General features: G+C 27.9%; 1 protein-coding gene across 1 annotated transcript; it reads left to right on the top strand.

Annotated features, from left to right (window-relative positions):
• Positions 1–1,097: 1,097 nt before the first annotated feature.
• On the top strand, positions 1,098–17,621 carry LOC101234479 (programmed cell death protein 2-like). Its single transcript, XM_065796267.1, has 7 exons — positions 1,098–1,244; positions 1,829–1,989; positions 14,830–14,890; positions 16,259–16,323; positions 16,465–16,572; positions 16,801–17,016; positions 17,175–17,621. The coding sequence occupies exons 1-7, from the start codon at positions 1,164–1,166 to the stop codon at positions 17,560–17,562; spliced, it is 1,080 nt and encodes a 359-aa protein (XP_065652339.1). The 5' UTR covers positions 1,098–1,163; the 3' UTR covers positions 17,563–17,621.
• The last annotated feature ends 418 nt before the right edge of the window (positions 17,622–18,039 follow it).

Here is an 18,039-nt window from a genome sequence, read left to right as displayed (position 1 = left end):
AAAATCATTAATTAAGATAAGAAACAAAACTGGGCCAAGAAAAAAACCTTGAGGTACCAGAAATTACTGGAAATAAAGAAGACTATTGACTTTTGAGGATGACTTTATTAAAGGGATTAGAAAGAAAAGATCAGATAATGTCAAAATTTGTTGAAAGCTTCAGATTAATCAAGAGCCATAGCTCTAGCCTCTCCGCCTTCATGTAATGTGCAATAAAATCTTCAAGTCACAGCGGTTAGCAAATCGAAAACATTGTTGATTGTCTGACAGTAAGTTATTTGACTCAAAATAGGTTGTTAGAAATTTATTGGTTAATGACTCAAAGACTTTGCTAATAGCAGATAGAAGACTATAGATTAGACAATAGTTAGAGGGGTCAGAATGTTCACCAGAGATATTAAAAATTGGAACCACGGATGCCATTTTTCAGCAGACAGGAAAACAAGATTCAGACTTTTGAGATAAGGTACAAGATTTAGTGAACTGAAAATAATGGAGCTTAGCATCAGACAGCCTTTTTGCATTGATTTCATTTTTGATTGATAGCAATTTCCTTTTATAATAATGATAATAATAATAACAACAACAATAACAACAACATCAATAGTAATATATAGTAAAATTTTTGGCATTAAATTTCAATTTTGAATAAGTTTCCACTTTAAAAAAAATTCAAACATGAAAATTATATTTTTCTTTTATCAATTGTTCTTGTATATCTTTGTTTATTAGTATTTTTTTTTTTTTTTGACACTGAATCTTTAATTTGATTAAACCTAACACTACAATAGGGAGGAAGGTCAATATAGAGATTACAGTTGCACAACTTTTTTTCCACAGTGTTTTTGTGCAAACATGATGAAGCTTCCAGCTAATGATGAGTTTTTAGAGGGTAGTCAAATCTACAAATTTGGCCTTAAAAAATTTAGCTAACTTAATGCTGGCATAACATTACAACCCTATGACTCAAACAGATAATCTTGTCAGGCCAACACCAGAAATGCTATTTTCCAAAAAAGGCGGATTTAACAACAGTCCATTAGGTCATAATTAACAACATTCCATTATGTCATCATTAAATAAACATGTATCTCATGTAATTTTATATTTAAGTCAAGGGTACTTTTTTAGGCTATAAAAAATTAAACAACAGTTCTATTAAAATGAGTACCCTAATAGGATTTCAAGATGATGAGATTATTGAGAGCGTGGACTGGAGCTGTAACAAGTTTGGTGGATTGCCGGTGCGTAGTTTTACTTTTAAATTTTTCCTTAGATATTTTTCCAAAAATATAGAGTTCAAAAAGTATTACTAAATTTTAATATAAACATAACAAAAAATTATTAAACTTTTAAAGTTAAGCTATTAAAATTATTGTAAAACAAGCTCTTCAGCTAGAGGTAATTTTCGAATAATTTATTTAAGGGTGCAATAATTAATTCGATTAGTTTAATAATTAATTTTGTAATTTTTTAAAAAGCAACTATTTATAAGTATTCATTTTGATTATTATTTATAAAATTATTTGGTATCCACAGCTTATTATTTTAAATTTTGACTGAGTTTTATTTGAATTACATTAATATTTCTACTTGGGTTTATTGATTTTTTTCATATAAATGCCTAATTAAACTCACTGTTTTATTATTGATACATAACCAAATTTGATATCAATTTGCTGAGACAGAAGCAGAAACTTATGCTGGTGATGAAATTGAATTCTTAATGAAGTTGTAACAAAAATCTTATTAAATTTGAAATTAATGAAAATAAAATCTCTTTAAGCACAATATGTTTAAAAGTTGACTTGTAATTATTATTTTAAAGGATTGGATGATACCTGGGACTCAGCTTCCAAGTTGTGAGCTTTGTGGAGATTATATGTGGCAAGTAGCTCAAATATACTGTCCACTTTTAGACTCAAATTATCACCGTACACTTAATACATTTGTATGCATTAAAAAGGAATGTTTAAAGAAACACGGAAGGTTAATTTTATTTATATCTTTATTATTATTATTACTTTAAATTTTGTATTTTTACAAATATTTTGCAAACCAGTTATTTTTGTTTTAATTTTTATTTGTTTTACTTTATTATTTAGTTTATTTTTATTATTTAGCTTATTTATTTTATTACTTTTTGCTATTCTGTTAATTGCATTAAAATAGTTTTTCTTTGAGTTATAATAATATTTTTTTAATCTTCAAAAAATTTTTTTTTTTGAAAAAAAAACAAACAACCAATTATTGCGCTGAACAATAATTGCACTATAAAAAAGGCTAAAATAAAAAATAAATACAATTTAAATAAAAAATTCAAATAAAGATGTCTATTTTAAATTAACTTTATAAAATGTTATTTGATAAAGCTTTTTTAGTAATAAACATTTTTTGCTTTACAAAGTGTAAAAGTAGAATTGCAAACATTACCTCATTTTCTTCATTTTATCTCATAAAAAGTTATGCTTTAATTATATCTGTTTATTGCGTTACAGTAGTACCAATAATGTTTTGCTATAAACTTGGTCCTTTTAACTGTAGATCAGTTTTTCATATATAGTACATGCCATAAATGCCTTTTTAAGCTTTGTTTTGGATATTAAATGGATTAAATCACCATTTTAATTTAGTTGCATAATGTTTCAAATAAACATGTTTATGATGAAGACAATGCCAAATTAACCTGTGCACATGGGTGCAGCTATGCTCGACCCTAGGGCCCCAGCAGGGGCCTTTTTTCTTAAATATATGCCAATGCAGTTGTGGGTTTATTGGGGCCTCTATATCAATACTGTAAGGACCTAAAAATGTATAAAATGTCCAGCTTTTGATTTCCAATCATTTCTAAAATTCATTTAGAAAAATCATTAAAGATTTCAACACAACCAGTTATCTTTAGAGAATTATATAAAAAACTCTATATAATGATTTCAAAACTGTTCTCTTAAGTAATCAATTCCGAATTAAGAATTCTCCCTCAAATGGAATAAAAGCTGCTGTGCTAAACTTAACAGTGTTTGAATAACGATAGGAGAAACTGCACATAGTTTTAACATAATTACTTAAGTTTAATAAAATATAGAAATAAGTGTTTAAACTTAATACTGATTCACTTTTTATAAATAAGTATAAAAAGCATAACAGTGAGGTTGAGTTTTTGATATTATTAGTTTAACTAATTGAATTTGTGATTAATTATTTAATATTTCTCTAGAAAGTAGACATTATTCTTTTTATGAAGAAGATATATTCTATATGTATATATAATGTACACCTTGATTCAATAGAGATGTCATCTGTTTAGGAGTTTGCAACAAAATGAAAGAATCTTTTGACTACCGCAAGCTTAAGGGCTCACTTAAAATGGAATTGTTCTCGAACTGAAAAAATTCCTCCTGAACAAGTTGTAGCAGAAAAGCAACCTAAAACAATGCTTGATTTCGCTCAACATAAGAGTTTAAATATAGTTTCTGACATGGCCACAGATAAAATATCCATTAGAGCTATCACCAGAAATCATTTTGTAATTTCATTTGTAATGCAATCAAATAAAAAGGATATCAAGTTCCGAAAAATGTGAGCTGGTTAATAAAGCTTATCGATGCCGATTTTTATAATAAGATAAATCAAATGGTTTCAGAAATTGTTTCAAAAATAATGAAAGTTCAGTATAAGTATTGATGAGTATACAACTCTTCGCAGCCGCTACTTCTTTGGAATAAATCTTCATTGTAGTGAAAAAAAACAAACAAATTGGTATTAGTTTGCATCTTTGGCTTGTGCAATGCTGAAGCAATGGTTGAAAAAGTATCAAATCACTTAAAGAGCTTTTCAAATGGATTTGAAAAAGATTTGGTAGGATGAACACAAGACAGTGCGGCAATCAACAATAAATACATAAAAATTGTCAAGATTATTGACTAGAATTGTATTAATCATGCCATTTACTTGGGAGTAACTGACATTTTGTAAAATTAATGACAATTAAAGATTCACACTCTGATAATTAAGATAGGGTTAAGATTAGGTTAAAATTTTGAAAATAATGACATAAAGGTTTTGCAAGTAGATTATTCAGAAATTGATTTCTACTCTGTTTTAAAAAATGCACAAAATTTTGTCAAATATATTAGAAGTTTGACTGTTAAAAGTCTAATATTTCAGTCAAAAGTAACTCAAGCATTTAGAGCTGAAATGGAACTGTAGCTTGAAGTTCAACATCATTGAAATTCTATCCCCACAATCATTGATCCACTGATTAAAATGAAACTTTGCCTGTTTGAGACATTAACTTAGTAACTGAGTTTATTTATTATTTTTTTTTTTTATTAAATTCACCTCCCCAAGGCCAAGAAGGCCACTACAGACGAGGAGGCTACTTAATTGTGATTATAACTCTCTCTTAAATCTATAACTCCGAAACATGAACCTTTACGAACAAGGCTGCTGCGTAGAGAAAAAAGTTAAGCGCTGTACTACCTGGGGCGTGCTAGGGATTGAACTTGGAACCTCTCGCTTATAAAGCATGTGCTCTACCACTACACCACTAGGTGGATTTTAATGCTTTGTCAATGTTGTAAACTGCCATGGAACCAATCAAAATCTTTGTTTAGCACTGAGTCATGAAAATTCAATGACAGCTGATACTGTTATTAACTTTAAAAACTACTGCTAAAAAAACAATTTAATTTAATTAACAACATTGGAAAGGAGTTATGAAAATCTCAAGAAGCGAACAAGTGAAAGATGGAATAATGATATGATGAACTTACAGGGTTACCACAGTTAGTAAGCGACCGGGGCCAGAGCCATGACCAGGTTTATGATCAGGGCTGCATTAATATGTATAGATCCTATAAAAACGTTATTTTTAATTAAAATTTATGATATGAATTTTATTTAAAAACAATATTTTATAGGATCTATCAATTTTAATGCAGCCCCGCCTGGGTTTATGACTGGGGTTGCATTTATATTGATAGATCCTATAAAAGTATTGTTTTTAATTATAACTCATATTATAAATTTTAATTAAAAATAACATTTTTATAGGATCTATCAATATTAATGCAGCACTGATCATAAACTCATCCCCGGTCGCGGCTATGTGTTATCAAACCTGGCCCCGGCCATAGCCCCGGTCGTTTACTACCCACAGTCCTGGAAAATCCTGGAATTTAAATTCAAGGATTTAAATTTCAAAATTTTTAGTCATATTATCATGTAACATGGGTTCCATAGTTAAAATTTTAATTTATATAATCTCCACAAAGCTCACAACTTGGAAGCTGAGTCCCAGGTATCATCCAAACATTTAAAATAATAAATTTTAAGAGTTTAAATTTTATAGTTCCGATTTAGGAATAATATCATAATCAAGTATATTTTCCTTCTCGCCAATGTAAATACATTTTGATTAAGATGAATATTTAAAAATGTTAAGTATAGTACACAATTGGTTGCTTCTACTTAATATATCTGTAAAAATGCTTGACATGATGAGAATTATATGATTGATTGAGAATTTTTCATATTTTTTATTTTTAAATTAGTTAAATGTTTATAGCATAGTTTAAATTGCTGTCAGTTTTTTAAAATTATGTTTAGATTTTTTCAAAATGTTTTTTCTTTTAGTGTAATTTATTTAAAAAATGCCTAAAAATGAGTGTGTATTTCAAGAAAAATGGTTATATGATGATCAATTTAAACCCTGGGTTCAGAAGATAAATGAAACAATGGCTAAGTGTAACTATTGCTTTAGTAAAATCAATGTTTCTAACATGGGAGAGGCTGCATTAACATCGCATATGAGAAGCAAAAAGCATATACCAAGAAAACCTTTAGAGCAAACCATCAAATCATATTTATCACCTTTAACTTCCCCACCTTCTATTCTAGAAACTTGTTCTGAAGCTATATCACAATCAAGCAAATCAAAAACAATTGATCAATTGTTTATAGGATTATTGACACTTGAAGCTGAGATATGCTGGGTTTTAAATACTGTTTACTCGAGGCATTCAATGAATACCTCATCAAATTCTGGAGAATTGTTCAGAAAAATGTTCCCTGATAGCAATATTGCAAAGTCATTTCAATGTGGTCAAACAAAGGCCGGGTATGTGGCTACATATGGACTTGCTCCATATTTTCGTAGTGAGTTATTATTGACACTTTCAACTGCTCCAAATTACACTATTTCGTTTGGCGAATCACTTAATCAAATATTTCAATGGATCTTTTAGTCAGGTTTTGGAATGAAAAATCTGACATCGTTAATACTCGATATCTTAATTCAGAGTTTATGGGACGCTCCACTGCTGAGGATGTTTTAAATACATTTCTCAGTGGTGTATCTGAAATTGACAAAGCAAAGATTTTACAAGTGTCTTCCGATGGTCCCAATGTCAAATTGTTAATTCTCAAAAATTTCAGTGAACTAAGGCAAGAGGTAGAACTAAATCCTCTTATTGATATAGGAACATGTAGTCTATTTCGTAGTAACCTGAGACTTTGACAATCCTCCAATTTCCCTTAAAGCAGCGTACTTTTCTTTTATTGATTTTGTGTTCATTTTTCTCTTTACAGCGGTAGTAGCCATAATAAAATGTAAAGATAACAAATTTTATTATAATACTGCAACGCGCATTAGTATAACTCATACTATAAACTTAATTAAACTAATATTATCGTATAATATATATATATATATATATATATATATATATATATATATATATATATATATATATATATATATATATATATATATATATATATATATATATATATATATGTATGTATGTATATGCTTTTATTTTAGGTGCCCTAAGAAGTCATTACGGTCTTATAATAGAGCACCGCAGAAATGTATTTAACAAGAAGTTCATGCCTCCTTCCTTACAGATGTTGCAAAATATGCCCAGAGGTGGGTTTAAACCACGGATACTTAGTTTCTAAGGCAAGCCTGCTACCACTGCGCTACACTATTTTATGCTTTATGTTTTGTGTTTTATTAGAAAAGTTTATTTATAAAAATTTTGGTTTCAAGTGGTAATAAAGTTTTTTATCATTTTAAATGGCTTATTTCAAAGGAAATTTTCCGAATTTTTTATAGCTAAATCCTGGAAAGTCCTGGATTTTTTTTTTTCGGGAAAATATTCTGTGAAAGTCCTGGAATTATTTTGCGTAAATCCTGGAAAAGTAGGAAAATGGTCCTGGAAAGTCCTTGAATTCTGATTTTTTTTTTCTGTGGGAACCCTGGCTTATTAAGAGCATTGAGAGATCCAACGAATATTCCATCATTGTTCTTTGCTGTAAAATTGGCAATAAGAATTTTTAGTTTTCAAGGAAATGAAAAAACTTCTGATTCTGATATTTCTGGAGGTCACCAGGCTAGTCCAGCTTCACTAACTCATTAAGAAGAGTTAGATTTATTGCTTAAAACTGAAAAAGTTACTCCTATTTTAACAGACAATGATGAGTTCAAATTGCTAAATCACAGCAAAAAGAACAGAAAATTTTTAAAAATTGTAAAACGCTCTCCTTACAATTAAACTGACGTCCACAGATGTTGATCGAGATTTTTTAATTTCAAACTTTTGCGCAAATATTTGATCACACTTTTTGGGAGAATCTCTGAATTTGCTCATGTTCCTTAAGTTTAAGCTATAATAAAAAATAATGCTAGAAATCAAACTATTTTGCTGTAAATTTTATTCCAAAAATAGAAAACAACTGTTTTCTGAAGCTAACTATTTTTGAGAAACTCTAGTGTGTACAGTAAATTCTAAATCATTTAAATATCAACAGTAGGCAAAGTAACTTATGAAAATAAGATGTAAATTAGAGTTTATGTAATGTAGGGCCTTTTAACTCTACTAACTTATTTTAAAATCTATCTTTTTTATTATTAATTTTATTATTAATTAATTAATTTATGATTTAAAACATTTAAATTTCAATAAATGATAATTTTTACTTTACTAACACAGGAAAAGTTTACAACAAAAGCTGCAACAAAATCAAGAAAGCCTGAGGTTTCAACTTTTTTCTCAAGGCAACCAATTAAAGAAATAATTTCAAAACTTACAGCACAAATCATAGCAAGCAATACAGTCAGTTATAAGGTTTGCATCTTGCATGAGAAATGACCATAAAATCATGTTTAAATTATTAGTGAACATTCAAAAACGCTTTTCAATTAATATTCATCAAAATCATATATACTGGAATCTGGGCTTGACTTGAATTTCTTGGCAATTAAAGAAGTTCTGTACAAGAAGCCTTACTGAAAAACCGATATTAAAACATTGCAAGTTACAAGTGTTGAAGATAAATTCAGCAGCAATTATTTTGAATCTGACACCAAAGTTTTCTCGGTGGTTCTATGAATAAAAACATTCTCATTCCAAAAGTGAAAGTACACTTGCAGTTAGAGATGGGAATCGAACCCTTCTTTTAAAGTTCAGGTCCAGTTCGGTTCGGTTATATCTAATGTTGGAGTTTAGTTTGGTTTGGTCTTAAGCGCAGTTCAGGTTCGGTTCAGTAACAACTATAGTTCAGGTTCGGTTTGGTTTAAGCGCAATTGTTTTTTTATTTGTTTTATTAGTTACATTCACAATGATATAATATAAATAAATTAAAGTAATATTAAGTAGTTAAAGCATTGCAAATTATTTGAAATAACTTGCAATTCTTTAACTATTGCAACTTTAAAAGTTCAAAAAACAAAACACTGTAGTTAAAGTGCTCAAAACATAAAGCAGTAGCTTTCTGAAAAATAGCTCAAGTAGCCTGCTGTCAGTCTACTTGAGCTATTTTTCAGTCATGGGTAGTGCCAAGTATTTGTCAAGTTCATGTCTTGTATCAATACTGAGAACTTTAGACAATGGAGTGGTGTTGTTTTAAGGTTTGCCAGCAAATCATATGATTCAGGGTCAGCTACATTCTTTTTTAAAAGAGGTAGTTGATCTGAATGACTACATTAACTAAAGCTGTCTACATCTGCACTGCCTGAGTCCTTGCGTATCGCCTATGGTGTTAAAGAAGAAATAATTTTATCTACCATCTACTACGCATCTCTGAATAAACAAAATTGCAATTTATATATATATATATATATATATATATATATATATATATATATATATATATATATATTGTAGACTTATCGCGACTTTAGAATTATCTTGTTCTATTTCCATTGAGTTGTTGATAGTGTTGTGTACTTCAGAATAATGTTTTTCTACTGTATTAAAGCCTAAGTTATAAGTAAAAAAGTTGGAGAGAAAACATAAGTTAAAAAAAATTTCGATGTCATCTCCTAAAGTCCTTCTTTTTTAAATCGTTTTAACTCAAAACTTAAAAATGTGGAGTCTATTATTGGAGTGCGAATTACAAAATTTTCACTACTATAAAGCTCTTTTTGGTGTGGTTAGAGTAAGGACAGTGTGGGTTCGGTTCAGTAAGGAGTAAAGTTCAGTTCAGTTTAGTTTGGTTGTAGGTAAGGTTCTAGTTCAGTTTGGGTTCGGTTCTTTTCCCATCTCTACTTGCAACCTACCATCACTAAAGTCAGAAAAAAAGTTATTTAAAAAATTTCCAGTTAAAAATATGTCCTCCAAGAAAAAACCAAGAACAGCACAAAATTGAGGTTTTGTCTATCCTTGGCTGCAGAACAAGAGGAAACTGTCTACTGGCGATGATTCAATAGTTTCTTAAAGTTAAAGATTCAACCAGAAAAGCATTGAAAAATGTTTCTCCACATTTGATGTACAGTGATGATCAAGTAAACATTTTATATGATATTGTTTCAGCTTTTGAATCAGTCAAGATAGCAGCAGAAACCCTTTGCTGACAGAATGCAACTTTTCTTACTGCTGAGAGAACTGCTGAAAGAGTGCACGAGTTTTAAAACATTTTGGAGAGAGAAATCTTGTAGGCTTGTATTGATACCTTTCCAATCCAGAATGTTTATCCAACATTGAAGAACATGAAGTTTTCAAAAGAGTCTATACTTTAAAAGTTTGCCAAAAACTTTCTGTCTAGGCTTTTTCCAGAAGTCATCTGGGTTCTTTCAGTAGATTGACAATCTACAAGAGTATGGTTAACATTCCTTGTACAGGCTTCATGTTGAATGTTTTTTAGTGAGTACATTTTCTGCAATAAAAAATTTTTTTGAGCCTGTATTAATTGCTACTAAGACAGTCTAAAGCAAGAACTTAAAAATGAATATAAAAAAAATTTTAGTTAGCATAAATTGAGTTATCTGTTTTTCTTGAGTTTAAATTAATTTATCTGTTAATCTTAACAGATAGTTGGTTACCTAGAGAGGATAGTATTAAATATTGGCCAATGGTATTGTATCCAGATATTTTTAATTATCTGATGTTCAACCTGTCGGAATTAGGTAGCAATAACCTAAATAGTTATAAAAATTTAATTTTAAGTTTTTATAAAACAGGTTGGCTTAAAAAATAAGCATATCACAGTGAAGAACCCAGAGTTTATTTGGGGATACCGCTTTTTTTTCAGCAACTCCCGGGGGGGGGGAGGATTTTTGAGTACCTCCCCACCCTCTTCTTCCCTATATATATATATATATATATATATATATATATATATATATATATATATATATATATATATATATATATATATATATATATATATATATATATTATACATTTTTATTCAATATTTACATTACATAATATATTTATATATATACATATATTAAATCGCACAATATTTGTAAAATTAACAAAGTAGTTTTACGTCTTGTATTTAAGTAACTATTTGAATAAAAAACAAGCATTTAATAAATGTATTTACTATTATTTTAATTTTAAAATTTTGATATAAATATTAGCAAATCTGTTAATTTAACTTTTATTAAAGGTTAATAATTTTCATAGCGATTTTAAGGTGCCTTTTAAATTAAAGATATTTAAAGAAGAGATAATTATGGTAAACATAATTTTAAAAATGTTACTTTTTTTATTAAAAACATTCTATTTTAAAAAACATTTTATTTTTAAAAATATATTATATTTTTTTAATCATAAGTATAATTTAAAAAATTACTTTAATAAATAAGTTACATTTACTATGGGTTATTTTTAACAGATCTTAATAAAACTTTTATTAAGTTATTTTAATGTTATTTGTATTATTTTAAAAGTCAAAAATAATATGTATAATATTTACATTACATAATATATTTACATATATATATACATATATATATATATATATATATATATATATATATATATATATATATATATATATATATATATATATATATATATATATATATATATATATATATATATATATATATATAATATATATATATATATATATTATACAATTTTTATTGATTGATTAATGTTTTAAATAAATAGTAATTAAATGTTTAAATACTATAAATAATTTTTAATCAATATTTACATTACATAATATATTTATATATTTATATATATATATATATATATATATATATATATATATATATATATATATATATATATATATATATATATATATATTATACAATCCTGATTGCATTGTTACATGCTTGTTGCATTTTTGCATTCATCATTGGTGGCAGTCTAGATTGTATTGTTACATGCATGTTGTCCACTTGCATGTCTTAAAGTAAAATTCCTATTTTCTTTAAATTACTTGCCCCCGCTTGATCCAAGCGTAAAACATCTATATTTGATAAAAAATGATGTTGGTATTTCTTTGAACAAAAGTTATGCGTAATGTATTCAATGCCTTTTACAATTTAGCTGTTACAAAGAACCATCATTGATATTTTATGGTATTAGCCCTTCATGGAAATTCTATTGAATTTGACAGTAAGAAATGAGATCAATTTAAATTTATTGAGTATTACAAATAAGTTATACTATTATTTGGGTACAACTTTTAATGACTTTAGCTATTCGGTCTGGCATATTTTTAATACAGTTTATTGCTGTTGTCTTTATTTTTTCATTGTGGTGCCAATCATAGACTAGTTTTTCAATCAAATCCTTTTTGTTTGTTGAAACCTTGAAAGAGATTTTCTTCTTGAGAATGTTCCACAAATTCTTAATCAGAATCAGGTCAGGAGAGTTCCCTGGCCATTCTAAAACAGGGACGTTTTTTGTTTTAAGAAAGTTTGTAATGCTTTTAGCTTCATGGCATGAGCACTATCATGCATAAATGTAAATGTGTTGTCATTTAGAAACCATTCTTGTATTTGGAGGATAAGTAGGCTCTCCAGAACTTCTCGATAATGTATTTAGATTTATCATCCCATTGAAAATGTATAGACTTTCTGTGCCTCTACCACTGATAATTGACCACACCATTACTTTAATAGTGTGTATAATGCAATCTGGATATTTTTTGTTTGGTCTTCTTTGGAAAAAAAGTGGCTTTGTCCATCAAGATCTCAAAAGTTGATTGGTTTGTAAAACACACCTGAAAATTTGACATAATTTGGTTGTAATTAGGTCAACATTTAAACAATTTTTCAAAAAGATTTCATTCAAAATTGATTACACGTTTCAAATCACGTTTCCTTTCATATGACTGGAAATGTGTAATCAAAATTGGTTATACAATTCCAGTCATATGCTTATGATTTTTTGCTCATTGTCATTTTCCATTTTGTGTTTGATTTTATTGACAAAATGTTGCAAAACTTTAAACATTTGAGCAATTTTCCATTGTGAATGCTCTGAGTGTTGTAAAAGCGCTTTTACTTGTGAAGTTTGGCTTGGACTTATGTGCTTACCCATGTTTATTTTTTATTGAAAATTTCAATTACAACCTATTACAAAAAAATGGTAATAATTTAGTACTATATATTCTCGCTATTTATTGTAACTTTATAAAATGTATATAAAATTGTAAAACACTTTTGACTCAAAAAAACTGTTAGAATATTAAAAAATTTATGTGGCAGATCAACCATTCTTAAAATTGATGAAAATTCACATTGCTGACATGAAACAAACATAACCTCACATTGGTCGTGATTATAATAAAATTTTCTTTTTTATTTTATTCAATAGATAGTAATAATAAGTAGCAGTTAATGAGTAGTTAATGAATTATGAATATATTATTTTATTAGAGTTAATAATGAGTTAGTAATAAAAATATAACTCACCTTAAAATTAACTTTGAATACAAAATATGTGGAAAAACTAACTTTCGTTATTGTTTGTACTAATACCTTTCAAAACTGTAAAGTTTGAATTTGGAAAATGTTTAAGTAAACTTTTTCCAAATTCAATTGTATTAGCAATGGTAAGTGTTCCATCTACAAAATGACCAAAACATACATGATGACTGTCACCTGGATTCCATTTTTTCTTATTTTTTCATTACCTTTTTAATAAAACTCTCCCCTTTTTTTTCTTTGGAATTTCTTAAAGAACTTGAAACGCACATTGTTCTTTTTTCTTTACAAACATTACATTCATTTTTTTTCTACTTAAAAAGCTTATAATGGCTATTCAAACTATCTATGATTGCATAGTTACCTCTTTCCATCGTGTTGAATTTAAAAATAGAGATAAATACTAAGTCTTAACAAATATTTAAAAAGCTTTTTATTGAATATTTGAACTTCGACTACCACAACAATAACTCAATCCGCCGCCCAAAATGGTAGAACTTTAGGTTGGATAGGTGTATTATAATAGTTTAAAAAAACAGTAAAAAAAAAACTTTTATTAAAACTCCATCACAGATTTTTTTAAGCAAAATATTAAAATAATTTTACACTGCTATTCTGCAACATTACCCATAAAATCTACTAATACTAGTTGTAAAATTAAACAATGTACAACAACAGTTTTCCTTAAAAACTAAGAAAGGTTTATCAACTTTATTTTGCTCGCAGACCTTGCTTGACAACCTTAAGACAATAGTTAATTATAAGCATTAGCTATAAGAATTACATTATGATAAGTTACATATTACATATCTAAAAAACTATTTTTGCCTCTTTTTTTTGTTTGTTAATGGATGTCGTCAGCTTAATATGTACAAGTGGACACTACTACTATTTTAAGTTCAGCATTATTATATAGAGATATTAATTATTTTGAAATAAATTTATTATGGCATTATTATCATCAGATTATTTTGATAGCTTTAAAATTGCTCATATAAATATATATGAATTATGTTAGTGTATTCTACAAATAGAGTTCTTAATGTTCTTTAAGAACAGAGCAATAATAAGTTAGTCTAAACACCTATCTAATTTTTTCTTCAACAGGCTGTTTCTCCTTCTGTATGTTCATCAGGAAGCAGGAGGCTTGCTGAGAACTACAGAAGGAGAAACAGCTTGTTGAAGAAAAAATTAGATAAGTGTTTTTACTTTACACGCACACATACTGACACACTTCAGCAGATTTAAATTTGTACTGTTTTTTGTGCATTGTATGTTTTAAAATTTGACTTTAATCCAAAACATTTTTTCTGATAAAGAAAAAAATATAACAAAGAATAATAAAAAAAATATGTACAATTTTGATACAATTATATAGTACTTTATTTGTAGATACTGTCTGCCTAAACCCTTAGTTGATGTATGTGCTGAAACTCCAAATATGGTGTTATTGTTATCACTTTGGATTTAGGGGACTATGTGAGGTGTTTGGTTTTGGTGTCTTATTTTGTTTAAAACATGTTTACACCTATATGTGCTTTGTTTGTACCTATATATAAATTTGTATTTTCATTTTACCTTATTTATAACTTACTTATAGCTATTTGTAACTTACCTGTATGTAAATTTTTCAAATTTTCTAGTGCTACAGTGTACAGAAGTCAAATGGCTGAAGTAACGTCTAATGCTTCTAAAGTTAATTTAGTATGTATTTATTGTCAATAATATGACCCACAAGTATTTTGTGTTTGTGTGTGTGTGTGTGTGTGTGTGTGTGTGTGTGTGTGTGTGTGTGTGTGTGTGTGTGTGTGTGTGTGTGTGTGTGTGTGTGTGTGTGTGTGTGTGTATTAACACACAAGTATTTATGAATGATGATAGAGTGAATTGATTCGTTAAAGACTCTTTTTTTTAATGTTTTTTAGCATTGCTCTATTGTTATTTGATTTAAATTTAATTTAGGTTGCAGAGGTTGGGTACTAATATATTTAGGTTGCAGAGGTTGGGTACTAATATATTTTTCCTGCTTTAATTCTTTTTCAAAAGCAAACTTTAGTCAAACATTTTTTTAGGCAAAAAAAGAAAAAGAAAAGAAAACTTTTTTTATTATTTCTTCAATAAATGTATTTCATATGCAGATAGTATCCATGCTTATACCCAAAGTTCATGTCTTGGAGATCCTTGCAGATTTTTGTTTAAGCCATCATCAAATGTGATGTTTTTGTTCAATTGTTTTCATTCATCATTAGTGTATTAATATTGATTGTTTCCAATTTTAAATACTTACAATTGGGCTTGTTTTCTCCTGTTAATGTCATTCTACTTATGTTATCCATGACAACTATCTATGAAACTTTTTCAAGTTTTATGGCCTCAGCCATTTTCTCCAAATAAAAATGTCAAAACCCAATATCTATATGTTCTACATCTACAAACCACTTTGGCTCTCCTTAGATTTAATGTTTCTCCATCTTTTAATTATCTCCTTAATGCTAAGTTCTTTTAAATGCTAAAAGCCTGAGATTCAATGTTATCTCTTAAATGCTAAACAACATCTTAATACTAAAATTATACAAGTTTATTACTACAATCTTTTTTATTACTTCTCTTTTTTTACCTTAAAGTTATGTTGTCCGAAAAAAATTAAAATGAATACATTGGTAAAATAACAGAAAGGGGGAAAAGAAGATGTTCTTGAAGTTCAATTTTAATATTTAGAAATTGCCCATCCCTGACAATTGCAACAGCACATAAGTTTTATATTTTTAAGATTCCAGAGAAAATAAAAGATTATAGGATTAAGATGATTTATACAAATTTAAAAAAAAAAAATCTGAAAAATGTTGACTGAACTATACATGGGTAGACGTAGTGAGTGTACTTAACAAAATTATTGTGGTGTAGTGATTGTACTTAAATTGTTATTGAATTCACAACAATTGTATAGTTGCGAATTCATTGAAAAACATTCTGACAACCTATCTAGTTATTTTCAACTTCTTTTTCTTAATAAAAGTTATCAAGAAAAATATTTTCTAAAATTTTGAGATAATGGTTTATGATTTTATTTTTTAGAATCAAGATGATTGGGGCACTAATGATTGGGTGTCGGATCCATTTTCACAAGATAATATCAGTAAGTAAGTGTTTTTAATATTAGTTTCACAAATTTTTATGCTTTAAGATATTGTTGAAAGATGTGATTGGAATAACATAATATAAAAGATATTATTTGATTTGCCTCCATAAAATTTTATATTTTTTTTTTTTTTTTTTTAAAGTGAGGAAACTGGAACAGCTGATTCTCAAACTTCAAAGTTAGAGTGCATTGAAACTAAACAAAATACAAAAGATAGTTTAGATATTTCTTGTTTTCGCCCATATTATGTGTAAGCTGTTTACATACGTTTACATACTCTATATGTTTACAAAAGCATGTGTTTATACTTTTTTATTTGCATTATTTATGTACGTTTGCCTATATACTCTTGCATGTATGCTTACATATACTTGCATATCTGATCTTGCATATATGCCTATATACGTTAGCTTATACACTATTCAAAAAAGTATTATAAATGGCCACTGGTCATTCAAATGCCTGTTTTTGTTTCCAGTTTTGTGTTAAATGAATCAGAGGTGTCTTATACAGATAACAGCTCTTATGAACAGCGGATGTTTGAAGAGTACGTTGTTAAGGAATTCAATCAGGTAAGTTTGAATAATACCGAAGGACAATCTGAAATATATGAAAAAACACAAGTAAAACATGGTGACCATGCATTTCATCGTTTTAAAAAGATTATTTCAAATTCACCAACACAGTGCATGAGGTAAATAATAAGTTAAATTATTTTTACAAGTTTGGTTATAACGGCACTTTGTTATGCAAGATTTTGCGTACTTTGTTGTGTACTTTGTTGCACTATGTTTTGCAAGTTGTTTTGTTGTTTGAAATGTAAAAAGACTATTATATTATTGATTTTCATAGGTATAAACGAAACGGGGAGCCTCTAATATTGTCAAGTATTTCTACACCAACTGCATCATTTGAAAATGTTCCACCTTGTTCGTATTGTGCTAATAATCGAGTATTTGAAATGCAGTTTATGCCCCATATTACCACATGCTTGGTAGAGATGAAAAAAATAATCAATAAAAATAATATGGAAGCTATTAATTTGAATACAGAAAGTTTTTTGTTATCGAAAACAAACCCTAAGGAAAATAAACAAGTGTGTTTAGATTTTGGTTGTCTATATGTGTTTACATGCAGCATATCTTGCTGGAAGGATGGCGACTGTGCTAAAAGTGAATACGTCATTATTCAACCTGACCCAGACGAGACTATTTTGTCCGATATGTTAAAAATTCAGTGATATAGTTGACTAACTTTTAACAAATTATTTTAAATTGTTTCATTAAATTAGTTTTAGAATTAAGTTTTTTTTTTAAAAAGTTGAAAATCCATTAAGGTGGTAGTATGGTCAAAAATCGTTTTTTTTTACTAAACAATATTGATTTTTTCATACAACATTAGAAAACTGCATAAAACATTAAAAAAAAATCAAAATTTTACATTTGGGCCCAAGTTTTGGGTTGCGAAACCTGACAAAGTTAAAAGGCGCTACGATAGATATTGAGACAATGGTAAGTGCTATAGAACTCAAACTTTTAGTGTTTCCTTGTAATATATTAAAAAACTCATGGAAGCAAAATTATAAAGTTAACCTAAAACACCAAGGAGATACAGCATATACAACTAACGGGTCAAACTTTACCCCAAAACAGCCCCCTTTAAGAGCCCATAATACTGCCAAATAATAATATCAAAAAAATATCCTGTTTCAATGAGT

The sequence above is a fragment of the Hydra vulgaris genome, chromosome 04 (genome assembly GCF_038396675.1).
Source record: "Hydra vulgaris chromosome 04, alternate assembly HydraT2T_AEP".
In the NCBI taxonomy this organism is placed as follows: Eukaryota; Metazoa; Cnidaria; class Hydrozoa; order Anthoathecata; family Hydridae; genus Hydra; species Hydra vulgaris.
The sequence above is the reverse complement of the archived record's forward strand: the minus strand, read 5'-3'. Positions and strand labels throughout refer to the sequence as shown.